At 29.1% G+C, this 17,514-nt stretch overlaps 2 protein-coding genes and 1 pseudogene across 2 annotated transcripts in view; 1 reads left to right on the forward strand and 2 right to left on the reverse strand.

Annotated features, from left to right (window-relative positions):
* Positions 1-17,514, forward strand: part of LOC110631969 (purine permease 3-like) — a 92,300-nt gene that overhangs the window by 23,523 nt on the left and 51,263 nt on the right. The gene's annotated exons all lie outside the window — the stretch shown is intronic.
* On the reverse strand, positions 6,548-8,341 carry LOC110672886 (uncharacterized). The gene is made up of 6 exons (XM_058134327.1): positions 8,287-8,341; positions 8,062-8,233; positions 7,818-7,987; positions 7,356-7,668; positions 7,124-7,287; positions 6,548-7,019 (listed from the first exon to the last, which is right to left on the reverse strand). Exons 1-6 carry the CDS (start codon positions 8,339-8,341, stop codon positions 6,853-6,855), a joined length of 1,041 nt encoding a protein of 346 aa, XP_057990310.1. The 3' UTR covers positions 6,548-6,852.
* LOC110632001 (ubiquitin C-terminal hydrolase 12-like) lies at positions 9,762-11,390 on the reverse strand (annotated as a pseudogene).

A 17,514-nucleotide genomic window follows, 5' to 3' on the forward strand; every position in this document is an offset into this window, starting at 1 on the left:
TCCTCCCATCTCTGTCTTTTTCTCCATTCAAACACATCCAATGTCCTTCTCCATTAAACAACCGATGCTTACCTCATTCACAAAACCAAATCCAAATTGCTTCTCCCTCTCCTAATCTCTATTGCAAACCCAAAAGCCCTTAAACTAAACCAACAGAACTACTTCAACACAATAAAACAAACTTCATCATAAATCAATATAACAAAACAATTCAAAATTAAATTTACATTTACATGAACCACCATGACGAAATCTAGCTAATTTTTGAATTTCAAACTAAAAAAAAATCAAAATTTGAAATTAATTACATAGTCCTAGCTCAGTGACTTCAATGGCACCCTTAAGAAACCAGAGAGAAGAAATTAATGCTCTAATGACACTAGAACCATAGAAATTAATTGAGGGCAAAAGAGACAAAAAAAATCCAATTCATGAAGAGCCATTTTCATATCTATCAAAATAGAGAAGTAGGGTGTTACATTTGGGGCAATCTTCAATTTTTTTTGGGACCATAAAGTACATGAGATATCTCTTTCAACCAGTGACAATAAGGACATGCTCTTCTTTTTGTACCCAACAATGCTCTCTTGAATAAGATAGAAAAAAAGCACAACCACCGCTTGTGTTGAATTGTCAGCCTTTTTAAGGCTTATGAATTGATTGGCCTTGACAAGAAAAATATAGGAGAACCATGAAGTATGTAACACTCCATTTGTATAGCCTGGTATATTTTATTATTCCGGTGATCGGTGTCGGTCCGGACAATTAGGGGATTAGAACCACACTCAAGGCAACTAGAGAAGCTATAAACACAAATAATTAGTAATGTCCAATTAGTTAAGTATAAACAAGAAAAATAGAACATAAGAAGTTAAACGAGCCGAGAGTCACAGCAATGGGTGATCTTCTCGGGAAGGACTGCGAAGTCATTTTAAACTCAAATTCGAACCGTAAAATGTGACGCCGCGGTCCTTAGGACCATTACGAACACAGTGGAAAAGAGAAAATCACGAAAAAGAATTGTTAAGCCAGTCAAATAATTAGGTCAGGGAACCGGAAGAAATATAGAATTATTTTCAAACCGGATTGAACCGGCGAAGGGCAATTTGGTCAATTGACTCCGAGAGCTAACTCCTGGCCTAACTGTCAAATAAAATCGAAGAAAAGAAAACTTCGGGATCGAGAATTAAATTAAAGAACTAATTGAAAAAAAAAAGGGAAGAGAAAATGAAAAAGTTAAAAAGGTGTAGGAAGATGACATCATGCATGATATCATGCATGATGCCATAAGTCATATAATTAATAAATTAATTAAATAAATTTTTGGTCTTCCTAAAGAGATAAAAGACAAAAGAAAAGAAAAGAAAAGAAAAAAAAAACACAAGTCTTCTTCAAAAACGTCACTCTCTCTCTCCCACACCAAAACCTCCATTAAAGCTCAATTTTGAGCTTGCATATTATAAGATTTCACCATAGAAAAGTAAGCCACCATAGTTAAAGCTTGTCTAGGCAACTTGAGAAGAAGATTGGTCATCAAAGAAAGAAGAAAAGAAGAAAGAAAATTAGAGAAAAGGGGAGTTAGAAGTTGCTACACAAAGGTTAGTGATTTAAGGTGCAAAATTAGTTTACTTGTTGTGTTTTCAGCTTGAATTAGCTTGTAATATGCTTAAAATGAAAAAAAATATGTATGAGGGACTAAACTGAAATTCGTCCAGCAGGGAGGGGAGAGTGATTTGCATGAGTTTGAGTGAGTTAAACATGTTAAAATGCTTGAATGAGTTGAAAGATTGTGTTTATATGCTTTGAATTAGTTAATTACAATGAATTAGTGTGGTTAGGATTTGAAACCTAGGGTTTTGAGGCAAAATTTTGGAGAAATTTGTAAATGGTGTCTTTAACCTAATATGAAGTGAAAAATGGTCATTTGTGACCAAATGAGGTGTGTTAGAAGTGTTGGAATTAAAAGCCAATTCGGATTGGATAAGGTCATGTGCTGGCAGCATGACTAAAATTTCCTTTGAGGGACCAAAAATGAAATTTTACAAGTTCAATGGATATGGGACCAATTGGGGATAAAAATAGGCACTAAATGACACAATTTTCATTTAGGAAGCCTGCTCAAAAAGTGACTAAAACCTAGTGAACAAAGTGGCCGAAGTCGGAAAATCGCAGGCTGCCTCTGCACAAACTGACTAAATGAACAGTATTTATTCATTTGGTCATAACTCGAGCTAGGCAGGTCAAAATGACATGAAATTTTACCAGTGGTTAAATGAGATATAGACATAAAACTTTCATGAAGAACACAAATCCAAATTATGCCATTAACCCACTCAAATTACTGAGCAAAGTTGGTGACCTGAATCTGCAGAACTGCAGATTTCTATTTGAACAGTAAAGTTCTAATGGCTATAACTCTCTCGAGAAAACTCTGATTTAGGCGATTCTTGAACCGATAGAAACCTAATACATAGTAGAACATTTCATATGAAGAAAATTAGACCAAATTATGGACTTAACTTGATCAAATTACTGAATGAAGTTGGAATCAATAATCTGCCAGAATAAAATTCTGCAACATGAACAGTAAACATAATTTGCTTATAACTTGAGCTACAAAACTCCAATTGGGGTGATTCAAAAAGGAGAATAAACTTAAGACAATAAGGAACATTTTCTATGAAGAAAGTTTTGCCAAATTCCAACAGTAAATTGACCAATGAAACAGTACAATTAGGGACACCAAAATTGAAAATTTAGCAATTTTGCCTAAAAGACCTAAGTTTTGAGAAAATGACCAAAACTAACAAGTTTAGTGACCAAAATGTGGTATGTGGGTAAAGTTGGAATTCCCATACCTATTAAGCCTTAGAAAGTCAATAATTTGACTTGAATAGTACAATGAATAGTAACCCGAAACACAAAATTTCAAGAACGTCGAATTTAGCACGTTAGAGCTAGGTAAAAGTGAAGTTAAATTTATTATTGGATTTATGCTAAGTTATGGTACTGAAACACTGTGAAATTGTGTGTTTCAGTGGAAAAGAATATAGGGACAGAACCCGAGGAGTCGAGTCAAGGCTAACAGGTGACTCGTTTGAGATTTGTGCACAACGTATACTTTTTATAATCATCTTTTGCATACTATTTTGAATAATGTGAAATATTGAATTATGGCATTCTTATGATGTTTTGATTTAAATTGTTGAAAGTTATTATGTATATTGAAATGACAATGTTTAGCAAATTGTTAAGATAAGTTTTGAAACCACAGTGTCATGACCATATATTTGAACACCTCACTAGCACGACTAGTGGGGGTAATTAGTTTCGAATTTTGATTGCTTCTCTGGAGAAGTGTTGAGGTGTGCCAGTAGAAGAGGATGTGAATGGATATTCATATATTTGAGCTAGCTAGCCTTGTGATGTGATTTCTCTTTAGCCTCTGGCTATTGAGACTCTATTGTTTCGAATGGCATGATCTAACTGTGGGTTTTATGAAACGTGTTTTGATAATTCGAAATGAACTTGGTTTGCATTAAAACCTCATAATTCATGTTTTGTGTTTAATGCTCATGTTTAGTTAAATTTTTGAATAAATATGATTTATAATTTGCATAAAGATTATTTTAGTATGTTGTGCACCACTGAGTCCTAGTACTCAGTGAAAGCTTCTATTGTTGTCGCAGATACAGAGACTAGAGGAGCAGCAGATTGAGCTGCTGAGGCGTGAGGAGCTATCAGCTTAAAGTCTTCGGGTATAATTTATACCCTAACTGTAAATAATTCTTTTGATGTATATATTGCACATAAATGTATGGACATGTAAAAATGGGTCTTAAGCAGTTTGTATAAAATTTGTATAAAGTTGTAATATATATAGTAGTTTAAAATTCTCTTAATGTAAATTTTGTAATAATGTGTCTAAATTGTTTTGTCTCTAATGAAATATGAATGGAACTATTTTATTTAAATTGAATGAAATGGATTGTTAGTATTTTGATGATCATTGGATAGTGGATTTGAAATTTGAAAGTTGATAAATGTGTTGAGAAATTGATTGAGATTGAGTATGAAATTGAAGCAGTTGTTGAGAAAAATTTTTAGAAGTGCTTTTTATCGGTATTTGAAGAATTGATTTCTCAAAATACAGACAGAACTCTGTCAAAATTTTTATAAAATTTGCGGAAAAATAAAATGGGCCAAAATTTCCAACTAGCCTTCCACTTAATTACATGTTTTAAATACTTATTAGAAATGCTCACCACTTATCAAAAATAAGAAAATTATTTTAAAATCCCTTGTAGGGTACTTAATGAGTTATCGGTAGGTGAAGTTCGGTAGTTCATTAGGTATTCTACAGGATCATATTATGCCTTATAGAAGGATAAGGTGTGACAAAGTATCCTAGTGGTTGGAGTCGAAGCCATGAGAATGCCAGAGAAGAGGAAGATGATAAGAATAAAGATAGACGCAACATTTAAATTTAATTGTTTTATATTTAAATTTAGGAACTAATGACAAGCATAACATATAAATTTAAGTGTCATTCGGTATACTTCATTTATAATTTGAATATTTTAAAAATTATTTTAAAAAATATAAGCTATTAAGTTTTTAATTTAAGAAATTAATAAAAAAATCCTTTTAAGTTTTAAAATATGAGTTCATTTATAAATTTTTTATTTAATTGATTCAATAAAAAATATTAACATTTTAAATTTTTAATCGAAATCTTTTATTATAAAATATGAGATTGTATCCATATTGAACATACTTCTAATTACAAATTAAAATTTTTGGAAGAGGCTGACCCTCCCAATCCTCTTTGGATCCATTATAGCTTGCATCTTTTGTTTTATAGATAATAAAACCATTATTACAACTCTCCATTGATAAGACTAATCAATTTTCTTGACTTCCTATTTTTCTCAAGTTTGTTTCAGTTGTATTAAACTTCGTTCGGAAGTTGATCCGGCAAAGGAATCAACCGAATAAGTCAACGGTTTAATTAGTGGATTAATAGTTTAACCAGTGAATTATTAAAAATTAATTAAATATAGTATATATTAATATAAATAAATATAATTAATTAAATTTTAATTATTTAAAATAAAACTTTAATATTTATTAAGTTATTTTTAATAAATTTTAATTATATTTTTAAATTTTATATAAAGTATTTAAGTAATATAATATATAAAAAATTTTATAAATGTGTAATTATCTTTTTAATATTTATAAAATATTAAGTGTATATTATCAAGTTAGCTTAAGTGGTTTTGATTTTAAAGACTTTTAATGATATTTTGAGTTCAATTCTATATATTAAAAATAAAAAAAAAATAAAAAAGAGAGATTCTATTGAATAATTGAACTAGCTGGGTCAATCGAGTTACACTGATTTACTTGTTCAATCGCTGAGTCGATTAAATCATGCCAAATTACTTTCTTATCTGGTTCAATTATAAATCCGAACTAATTCATCAGCTCATTAGCTCAATCGGCAGCTCATTGGCCAATTTGATCCTAATTTAATAAATATGATTTTTTTTTAAATTTCAGATATGCCCTTTTGACATCAATTTTAGTTCTCCTTTTATTTTTCTCTCACTTTCAAAAAGATACTTCACCGTTCACTTGGGCTTGGTAGCCTACTTTCTTTTTTTTTTCGGAAAGCTTGGTAACCTACTTTCAGTCATCTCTCAGTACTTGTTATTCTTTTGATCTGTATGTCTGAAACTCAATTTCTTCAGAGAGAAGGTTCGGATTTCAATAAGGGCATAAATGTATTGGATTAAATTTACTTTTCCCTTTTATTCTATGTACTTACTCTAAATGTATAAAAGCACTCATAAATTATTTAGAATTATTCATTAATTCTGAATTTTTATCACAACTTATTCTGGATAAATTACACTTGTGGTCCATAATATATAACCGTGTGATATTTAAATTTCAATTTCTGATACAAAATTTTATTGATTTTAATTTAATGTATAATAAACTACAAAAAAAAATTATCTCTTAACTCGTTTTTAAATTTTTAACTATATCTCTTTCAACACTCCCTTATCTCTTTCCCTCTTTCTCTTTTCCATGTTTGAAATATAAATTTTATAAAAAATAATAATTAAATATAATTTTATGAGAATTTAATAATTTCTTTTTCTTGTAAATGATTTATTTCAAATGCAGCTTACTCCATTTTTGTCCATCTCTCCCTCAAGTTATCCAAAACTAACAATAAGAATTGAACCCATGGATATATCAGAACAAAAATTTCAATTTATGAACAAATTTCTTGCAAATTTTTACAATTTTGAATTGTTATAACAACAAAATCAAAACAGATTCAATCAATTGAAGCAAAGTTGCCACCATTTCATGATCCTCATGGATCAAACCCAAATAAAAAGAGTCTTTGCAATGAAGTTGATCATCTTGCATGCAAACGTAGAATTCTGGGATTTGAAGAATTGATAAATAAAAAATTGGCAGGAATAATAACATGCATTCTAGTAATAAGAAAATTTAAATATCAATATTACCTACACTTTGGTCCACATAAATCCAAGAATGATTTTTACATAAGCCTAAATAAATAAATAAATAAAACAAACAATTTTTTTTTCCAAGTTTCCAACTGAGGATATTTTATAAATTCATATTCATATATAACATTAATAAACTTTATACCTGTAACATAATTGATTTGCTAAATTCCTCAAGCTGAACATCACCATTATCATCTTAGTTAGGGCCACTAGCTTATAGCAAATAATAGCACGAAAACACCACTCTCCATGCGCACAATTCTACATTACTATTCATATTTAAAGCATTGACTTTTTAGGAAAGAGCTTCAACATCTGCGAGGAGGGAAATTTGTGCTTCAACAATCAATGTATCATCCACTAGAAATCCCTTTGATGCATTAAAGATATCATCAAGCGGCATGAAGTCAGAACATCCCCAGCAGCAATCAACGCTTGATTTGCTGATAAACCAATCGCTTCCTGTCATGGGTATTGAGAACCTTGTATCAGGAGTTTGTTTTGAAACTACACTGCAGACACGGAAATTACATACTTGTGCTAATACAGAATCTAAATTAGTTTACCTGTAATCTCGTGATGGCTTTCCTGGACCTGATCTTTTACTGTCAGCTTATATTCTGCATACACTCTTAGTTGAGGATGAGCACTGTTGTTAAGCATTTGTAAAAGGAGTGACAGACTATTGCCTCCTGCCATTGGATCTCCTTTGGTATATAACATCAACCGCCTGAAATCATCATTACTCTCAATCACTAGAAAATCAATAAAAAAAGTCATTTATTAAAGCACTAAAACAAGAAAAACCAGAATCCTGGGCTAGCAGCATACCACTTATGTTTTGCGACAGAAAATTCCTTTGAAAAATTGCGACCTTTTTGTAATTTTGAGAATCTCTCAATCTTCCATGTAAAAGTACCATTATCGGGTTCTTCTATAATGGAAAATCTCTCTCCTTTACCTTCATACTTATTAACATGAACCTCTGTCCCAAACACGCAGTGGTCATCAACAAGATATCCGTTAGAAGGATCACTGAACATCTTGAGTGAGATTAGCTGGTCAAAACCATTTTCAGTCTTCAAATAATGGTAACGCCTCATTTCATCATCTGCATTAACAGTCAAAGATAATAATAATTCTTTGGACCTGTCAAAATGGGATAATTCAGAAAATGGTGTAATAATTACTTGCAAGAAATATTTCCATAGTGAGAATTTGAAAACTTCGAGACAGAATAAAGGTCAAAGGGAAAGACACCTTGGATCGTTAAGTACTTGTCTCGAATGTGATCATAAACAAAGAATTTGAGGGTCACATCAACTTGTGATCCAGGAGGAATAGCTTTTGCCTCTGCAATGGCTAAATAGAGAGAAATGTGACCATTCGCACCTCTATTCCAATTTCCATGAGGATAAAGCACCATTTTCCTATATTCCAATGCCAAGAATTACAGCCAGTCTCATGCCAGTAGCAATATAAAGTGAAATGATAAATTACAAACCATTTGTAGCCCCCAGCTTCAAAATCATCAGATTCATATTTCTCAAGGTCATTGTCTCTAAGTATCCTGCACAACTGGGAGAATGACTCAACCTTCAACGTATAGTGAGCAGGAGGAGCATCTCTCTTTGATCTTGAAATTTCTGTAACAAAAAGAAATGCGATATTACTAACTCGTCTTAGAAAATATATAGTCAGACGAGTGAATGAGAATGAGAAGCATTACCAAGCACTCGTACATTATGGCTAGAAGGATCAGGATGCAGTGTTCTATCCTCCATATCTTTTCTTTGGCCAGGAAGTTTGTTGCATGAGCTTTTATCTTTTATATAACAAAGACAAGGTACCTGTGAAGAAATCATTTGGGAATGGATGAGCACAAACTTTAAGGTTTCCATGTCATTAATCACCAAACCAAACCATTGAGCTTCACGATGCATACCAAGTTCGTCAAATATGCATTTTAGTTCCCTACATATCAGAACCCACAAGGCATTTATAGCTTGATTATGATAAATCATTATTAAGTTCTCAAGAAGTAGGCTATTCTACTTTCCTCGTACAAGAGAAATAATTTATCTATGTCACATCCTATCCTCTAATTGCTATTTTATATATATATATATATATATATATATATGTAATCTATGTAAAATCTGAAAGTTTTCAAGTGAATATAATGCAGCTATAGTGAAATATCAACAATCAAAATCAAGCACTAAGCCCATACTATCAAAAATAATAAAGGGTACTTATTCAATAGTAGCATTATATTATTAATCCACAATATTACTAGAGAACAAAAATTCAAAAGTCAATTGTGTGTTCAAACATAAATTATAAAAGACGAATGACAAAAGAAACTAAAAAAAAAAAAAAAACCTTATAAATAAAGAAAACAAAGTTCACTTTCTTTGAACCGTACTTAAAGGCTACCTACGTACCTCCTATAAAGGATTAGGTCCACATAGCTCTTAAATTATTTATAATTAACACTTTTAAATTGTAGTTTCTAACTATAAATTCTACTACAAAAATTTTAGCTATTTCCAAATTCATATAGAAAATTTGGCAGTATCTCCCTTGAAAGCTCAAAATTTTCCCTTGTTCGAATACAAAATTTCAACATGATTTTATCCACAAACAATTCAGTTAAGATATATGCCCATCCATGAAGTCTCTCGTACAATAAATAAATAAATAAAATCCATCCTCTAACTCATTGTATTTTCTTTTCCTTTTTTTTTAGCATCCCAAAGAGTATATTATATATTATCGTATTCTTCCACCTTTCCCTCATTAATTTCTAAAACAAGAATATGGTAGTAATTCACTTAATCAACCTCAATTCCATTTAGCAATAAATAAAGTAAACATTTCACTCCAACACCTTAATCATTACACACACACTAGCTATAATAACTCCAGCTATCAAGAATTTTATATATATATATCATCCAATCGACTAAAATTTTATAGATACAGCCAAAATCGCTAAGCATTCTTAAGGAATAAAATTTTAATTATACTTACTTACCCATAAAAAATAATAATAATAATAAGATTTGAATTACTGTTATATTTTTATACATCAGCTCTACCTATTTTTGGCAGACATAGTTCAAATAAATTCATAAACAAGAACTGGATTAGTAGAAGACACTAGTTCCCTAATTAAGCTTAGCAAATCGATAAACATTACTATTCATATTTAAAGCACTGATTTTTCAGGAGAGAGGTTCAACATCTGCCAGGAGGGAAATTTGTGCTTCAACAATCAATGTATCATCCACTAGAAATCCCTTTGATGCATCATAGATATCATTAAGCGGCATGAAATCAGAACGTCCCCAGCAGCAATCAACGCTTGATTTGCTGATAAACCAATCACTTCCTGTCATGGGTATTGAGAAACTTGCATCAGAATTTTGTTTTGAAACTACACTGAAGACACAGAGAAATTACATACTTGTGCTAATACAGAATCTAAATTAGTTTACCTGTAATCTCATGATGGCTTTCCTGGACCTGATCTTTTACCGTCAGCTTATATTCTGCATACACTCTTAGTTGAGGATGAGCACTGTTGTTAAGTAATTGTAAAAAGAGTGACAGACTATTGCCTCCTGCCATTGGATCTCCTTTGGGATATAACATCAACCGCCTGAAATCATCATTACTCTCAATCACTAGAAAATCAATAAAAAGGTCATTTATTAAAGCACTAAAACAAGAAAAACCAGAATCCTGGGCTAGCAGCGTACCACTTATGTTTTGCAACAGAAAATTCCTTTGAAAAATTGCGACCTTTTTTGTAATTTTGAGAATCTCTCAATCTTCCATGTAAAAGTACCATTATCAGGTTCTTCTATAATGGAAAATCTCTCTCCTTTACCTTCATACTTATTAACATGAACCTCGGTCCCGAACACGCAGTGGTCATCAACAAGATATCCGTTAGAAGGATCACTGAACATCTTGAGTGAGATTAGCTGGTCAAAACCATTTTCAGTCTTCAAATAATGGTAACGCCTCATTTCATCATCTGCATTAACAGTCAAAGATAATAATAATTCTTTGGACCTGTCAAAATGGGATAATTCAGAAAATGGTGTAATAATTACTTGCAAGAAATATTTCCATAGTAAGAATTTGAAAACTTCGAGACAGAATAAAGGTCAAATGGAAAGACACCTTGGATCGTTAAGTACTTGTCTCGAATGTGATCATAAACAAAGAATTTGAGGGTCACATCAACTTGTGATCCAGGAGGAATAGCTTTTGCCTCTGCAATGGCTAAATAGAGAGAAATGTAACCATTCACACCTCTATTCCAATTTCCATGAGGATAAAGCACCATTTTCCTATATTCCAGTGCCAAGAATTACAGCCAGTCTCATGCCAGTAGCAATATAAAGTGAAATGATAAATTACAAACCATTTGTAGCCCCCAGCTTCAAAATCATCAGATTCATATTTCTCAAGGTCATTGTCTCTAAGTATCCTGCACAACTGGGAGAATGACTCAACCTTCAACGTATAGTGAGCAGGAGGAGCATCTCTCTTTGATCTTGAAATTTCTGTAACAAAAAGAAATGTGATATTACTAACTCGTCTTAGAAAATATATAGTCAGAAGAGTGAATGAGAATGAGAAGCATTACCAAGCACTCGTACATTATGGCTAGAAGGATCAGGATGCAGAGTTCTATCCTCCATATCTTTTCTTTGGCCAGGAAGTTTGTTGCATGAGCTTTTATCTTTTATATAACAAAGACAAGGTACCTGTGAAGAAATCATTTGGGAATGGATGAGCACAAACTTTAAGGTTTCCAGGTCATTACCAAACCAAACCAAACCATTGAGCTTCACGATGCATACCAAGTTCGTCAAATATGCATTTTAGTTCCCTAAATATCAGAACCCACAAGGCATTTATAGCTTGATTATGATAAATCATTATTAAGTTCTCAAGAAGTAGGCTATTCTACTTTCCTCGTACAAGAGAAATAATTTATCTATGTCACACCCTATCCTCTAATAGCTATTAAAGACACAAATTTCCTCTTCCTAATATATATATATATATATATAATCTATGTAAAATCTAAAAGTTTTCAAGTGAATATAACGCAGCTATAGTAAAATATCAACAATCAAAATCAAGCACTAAGCCCATACCATCAAAAATAATAAAGGGTACTTATTCAATAGTAGCATTATATTATTAATCCACAATATTACTAGAGAACAAAAATTCAAAAGTCAATTGTGAATTCAAACATAACTTATAAAAGACGAGTGACAAAAGAAACTAAAAAAAAACCTTATAAATAAAGAAAACAAAGTTCACTTTCTTTGAACCGTACTCAAAGGCTACCTACGTACTATAAAGGATTAGGTCCACATAGCTCTTAAATAATTTATAATTAACACTTTTAAATTGTAGTTTCTAACTATAAATTCTACTACAAAAATTTTAGCTATTTCCAAATTCATATAGAAAATTTGGCAGCATCTCCCTTGAAAGCTCAAAATTTTCCCTTGCTCTAATACAAAATTTCAACATGATTTTATGCACAAACAATTTAGTTAAAATTTTATAGATAAAGCCAAAATCGCAAAGCATTCTTAAGGAATAAAATTTTAATTATATTTTGCTTACCCATAAATAATAATAATAATAATAATAATAATAATAATAATAATAATCATAATAATAATAATAAGATTTGAATTACTGTTATATTTTCATACATCAGCTCTACCTATTTTTGGCAGACATAGTTCAGATAAATTCATAAACAAGAACTGGATTAGCAGAAGACAGTAGTTCCCTAATTAAGCTTAGCAAATCGATAAACATCAAAGTTGATGAAATATTTAATTATGAAGCTTCGCTAAAGACACAAAACTGAATGAATTGGAAAAAGAAATTAACCAAGTATGCAGCTACTAAAAAAATTGACATAATAATAATAATAATAATATTTTTTTTTTTTCAACAGTCTCAAAGGTAGGCTTAAATTGTTAATTTCAAAAATCCACCACTATGGTTCAAGTTCTGCCCCTATGACCCATCTAGTTGCTGTGTTGAAGGATAGGAATGGGAAAACAAATCACATTCTTCAACCGTAAATTACTTGAACCCTATAAAATCAGAAGCTCTACTTGATGGAGCCTACACCCTGGGCTATTTTAGTTATGCCCTTAGTTTAATATCCTTTGGATAGAGAGCATGTAACTAGACCTTTCAATTTCCTAATTACTAATTATTTGTTTCATTCTTCCATGATGAACACATTTGGATGATTTTGTTTTACTAAGCAGCAATTTATTAATGAGATGAATAAAAGACAGGGGAAGGAAAGAAAGCTTCCTAAGCTAGCCAATTTCCAACAGGAAGAACCCCAAAACACCCAAACCAAACCTAAGAAACTAACACCCCTTCAACCATAACACTTAAAGAAAAATTCAGCCCTTGTACAGCCAAATAAATTTAAATAGATAAGCAGAAATGATAAACAACCAAAGATATGATTAAATCAAAATGGGGAAACTAACAAGAAAGAAAAGTAAACTGATTACTGCTAGTATGTGACCTTGGCTTAACAATAAAACGATTAGATAGTGATGATGACGAAAAAAAAGAGGCTCAAGTGAACTCAATGGCAGCCTCCATACGCTGAAAATTTATCAAAGTTGAAGTTGCAGGTTTTGTTTCTCCCAATTCTTTGATTAATCTTCACCTCTAAACTCAACAGCCAAAATGAAAGTTAGGAAGAGTTGAATAGAAGCTGAACAAGGCGAGGGATCACTTAGGAGCTCCAATTGATGTCGTGATCACCTCTGGCAATGAAGGACGGCAGTGGGTTACACTCATTTCGTTGCTTAATTCGCTTTTTTTTTTTTTTTACTTTTTTTTTTTTTTTGGGTAAGAAAATCAGCAATTCAACTATAGCATGGAAAAAGGTGGGCTAAATAAGGGATTCTGGAGAGAGAACAGCTGAAATTTTTGGCTAGGGAAAGGTTAAGCTGTCTAGATTTCCTCCCTTCCTGCTCTCTATTTCTTTCCTTCCCTTCTCTCTGTTTGTTTCGGTATAAAAGACTCTCCCTGGCCCCTGCACTGTTCCCCCACAAAAATCTCCTCTTTTAATCCTCTAGAAATATCCATATTGATCCCACTATGTTAAAATTTTTTTTTAACCAAGTTCTGGAGAGTTCCTTGTGAGTCCTCGTTTCTTTTTCGCTCCTCAGTTCTAAATACACTCATTTTATAAAAACCATTTCAATAAAAAAAAAATATTGTAATTATAAAAACCATTTCAATAAAAAAAATTTTGATTCAATTCTACTATTAAAAAAAAAACCAAATTAATTAAATTAAATTTTTAAATTTGAACTTTACTTTCTCTTTTCTTAAAGATGGAAAAAAAATAAGTAAATTACTTTTGTTAACTAATTTTGAATTTTTATTATGCTTCCCTAGTTTTTGGTAGTTTTTTTTTATAAAAATTTAAAAAAAAAGTCAAAATTTATAATTAAGTCTTAAAATGATACTCTAAAAGTTTATTAATGATATATATATATATATATTCTCAAAGGATTAAAAATAGATTTCACTACTATTAACATAAAGGTTAATTATGTGAAAACTCATATCTTACCTTGCAAAGTTCAGATCGGATCTAATTCACCTTCAAAAATTAGTTTAAGAGAAAAGATTGCTTAATTTTTTATAAAAATCAAATTACTTATACATTTAAAGTTTTATTTGGTAATATTAATTGTTCTAGTAGTTATTAACTATTTTAGTAGTTATCAACAATTTTACTAATTATTAGCCGATTAATAATAACTGTTAGTGGTTAACTGTTTATATAATGATCTAAAGTAGAAGTATTGAATAAAAATAGTTATTGAATTAATTATTAAATATAAAAATAATGATATAATTTTATTAATTCTGATCAAAACACTCTCTCAGTTTTTAAAAGTTATAAGAGATACTTTTCATTAATTACTCTCTTGACCTCTAATCACTATTTAACTTTTCATTACCTATTCTCTCAACCTTTAAATACTACTGTAAACTAGTCATTTTGCCACACATCACGTGACTTATTTATTTTTTATCTTAATGTATAATTTAGTATTTATTTTTATAAAATTTTATATTTGAAAATTATACTATAAAATTTTATTCTTAGTTAATTATATTAAATACAATTAAAATTTTTATTAAAATTTTAAATAATTATATTCCTATTTAAATTAAATTTAATTTTCATTTTTAAAATGATTATCAATTATTTTTCTGTAAATATTCTTTCATAAATATAATATCTTTACGGTACATTTGTGCTTAAAAAAGACTATATATTATTAGAAATAGTTTGTCCATAATAATTATAATAATAAATATGCTAAAAATAAAATCTTAAATATCATGGTAATATTCAAATAATAATAATAATAATAATAATAATAATAATATTAAAATATCAAATAATTTCTTAATTTATGATTTACATTTTGTTCTTTTTTTTTCTAAGTCTTAACTTTGTTCTTCTAATTTTGAATTTTTTTATACTTCTCTGCAATTACAAATCTTCATGGTTTAATTTTCTTATAAAATATTTTTTATTTTTTAAAATAATATTTATTTTTTTTATATAAATCACTGAAAAGTTATATAGTTAATGGTATATCTCTTTATTTTAGTCCTTTGATTTTCAAATTATATATCTTTTATAAGAATATTTATTTTATGAAAATATACTCTATAATTATGTACACAATAAAAAAATTAAAAAAATATATTATTATAAACATAATGAATTTGAAAAATAAAACATAATAAATAATTAAAAAATAATTATGTAAATTTAAAAATATAAAAAAATTAAATTATTACTATAAATAGGTAAAAATGTGAGAGATTTTAATAAATCATATATCCAATATTCAAGAAAAATGAGAAACGAATTTATTTTTTAGTATTAATAAATAGATAAATTATTTAATAGTAATTGATATGAATATAATTTAATTTTGAATTTTAAATTTTGATAAATAATTTGTATTATATTTTAAATTAGTTTATGTATACTTATCAAAGGTTAAAAAAAGCAAAAACTAAAAATGTTATAACTTTAAAAGAAGAAAAATAGATAAAAAAAAAAGAAAATAAAGATTTAAATTTTAAAATTAAAGAGCATAAATTGAATTTTAAAGTTATTAATATTTATGGTAATTAAATATTATTTGACAAATCATTAAGTTACGTGGATTACAAAAAATGACACATGATAAGTTTTTAAGTGTATTAATGTAGAAACTCAATATTTTATTTATTTATTTATTTATGTTAATTAGTTAATAATATTTTAATATATTTACAAAAAAAAAGAATATTTTATTAGATGACCTATATATATATATATATATATATTATTTTTGAAATTAAATATATATCTATAATCTGAACAACCCAGTTCAATAATAACTCTTATCTCATTTTATACTTAATAGAATTCTTGAAATATATATACTCTAATCATCTCTTTCTGCTAAACTTTGCTCTCAAAGCCTGTTTATTACCTCCTTTTTCTACTAAATAATCTCAACCGGTATTTTCATCATTTTTCATTTCTTGTTATATGTATATATATAAATTTACGATTTATAATCTTATGTGCTCAAAGAATTCGTAAATTATTACTTCTCTATTCACCACTTTGAATTCTGTTTTCAATGTAAAATTTCCCTTTCTTTGTTCAATAATGGGTGAATTTGATTTTTATTTTCTTTTCTTGAATTGTTATAACTACTCTAGAAATTCATTTTTTTCTTTGACTATTGATATTTAATTGGATTGATCATGATTACTGTGGAATATATATATATTTTGTTGTTATATTAAAACTTTTTCAGTATATTCAATGGGTATGTCATATTAGTTTAGTAATCAAATTTTTGCTATATTATGGGTATGTAGGAGATTTGACTATTCAATCTGTCAGCTGAAATTGTTTCTCTTTCATTGAATATAACTATTGTCTTTGAGATTTCAAGTGAGTGGTAATTATAGTACATGGCACCATTTTAGTCCCTTTTAAAATTTTTTAGCATTAAATTTGTTATTAAATGAATTTTTAAATCAATATTTTAACAATTATTTTACATGTGACTTTCTAGAGTTTTATTTTATTATTGAATTTTATTTCGATTTTGATTAAATAATTGATTTTGTCAATTATTTCTGCATTAGAGCCATTAGAATTCCGGGAATAGGCCTTTAATGTCTTTACATTGATTAATATTTGACTATAAAATTTTCTGATGTGTTACACTGAATTTATTTGAGATTGATTTGATCTTATTAATTCTCTGAAATTATTGAAATAAACTGTTGGAATTGCACTATCAGTTATTATTTGCTATCTGAAAATTTTTTGTTGATTTTAATTGATTTGTACAAATTGATTTTCTATTTTGAATTAGTACTTGTGCCCAATATCTGTATCCGTTATCTGGCCCCATTCTGTGGACTATCACAGTATTAGGTTACAATATTGTTGAGTCATGCATCATTGCAATTTATGGTTTGCATTAGTATCATATGCATTGATATCTGTAAAGGAGGAGGAAGGTATTTAATATCTGGTAACACGCTTACCATTTGGCCTTTAGTGATGTGGGGTATCATCACCCTAATGTACTGTACAATAAAATTTTATTCAATGAATTTCTTATATATATATATTTTATGAAATTATTTTATTAATGATTTTGATAGCATGAGCATGATTTTATAGAATAGAAAATTTATTGTGAAATTAATCAAGCGTCTGCCTGTTCTTGTTCCGTTGTGTACTATAATTATCATTCACTGGGCATTAGCTCAAACCATATTTTCTCTGACTATTATCTATTTCATATCAGTAGAATTC

This window comes from Hevea brasiliensis, chromosome 14, assembly GCF_030052815.1.
Source record: "Hevea brasiliensis isolate MT/VB/25A 57/8 chromosome 14, ASM3005281v1, whole genome shotgun sequence".
NCBI classification, from domain to species: domain Eukaryota; kingdom Viridiplantae; phylum Streptophyta; class Magnoliopsida; order Malpighiales; family Euphorbiaceae; genus Hevea; species Hevea brasiliensis.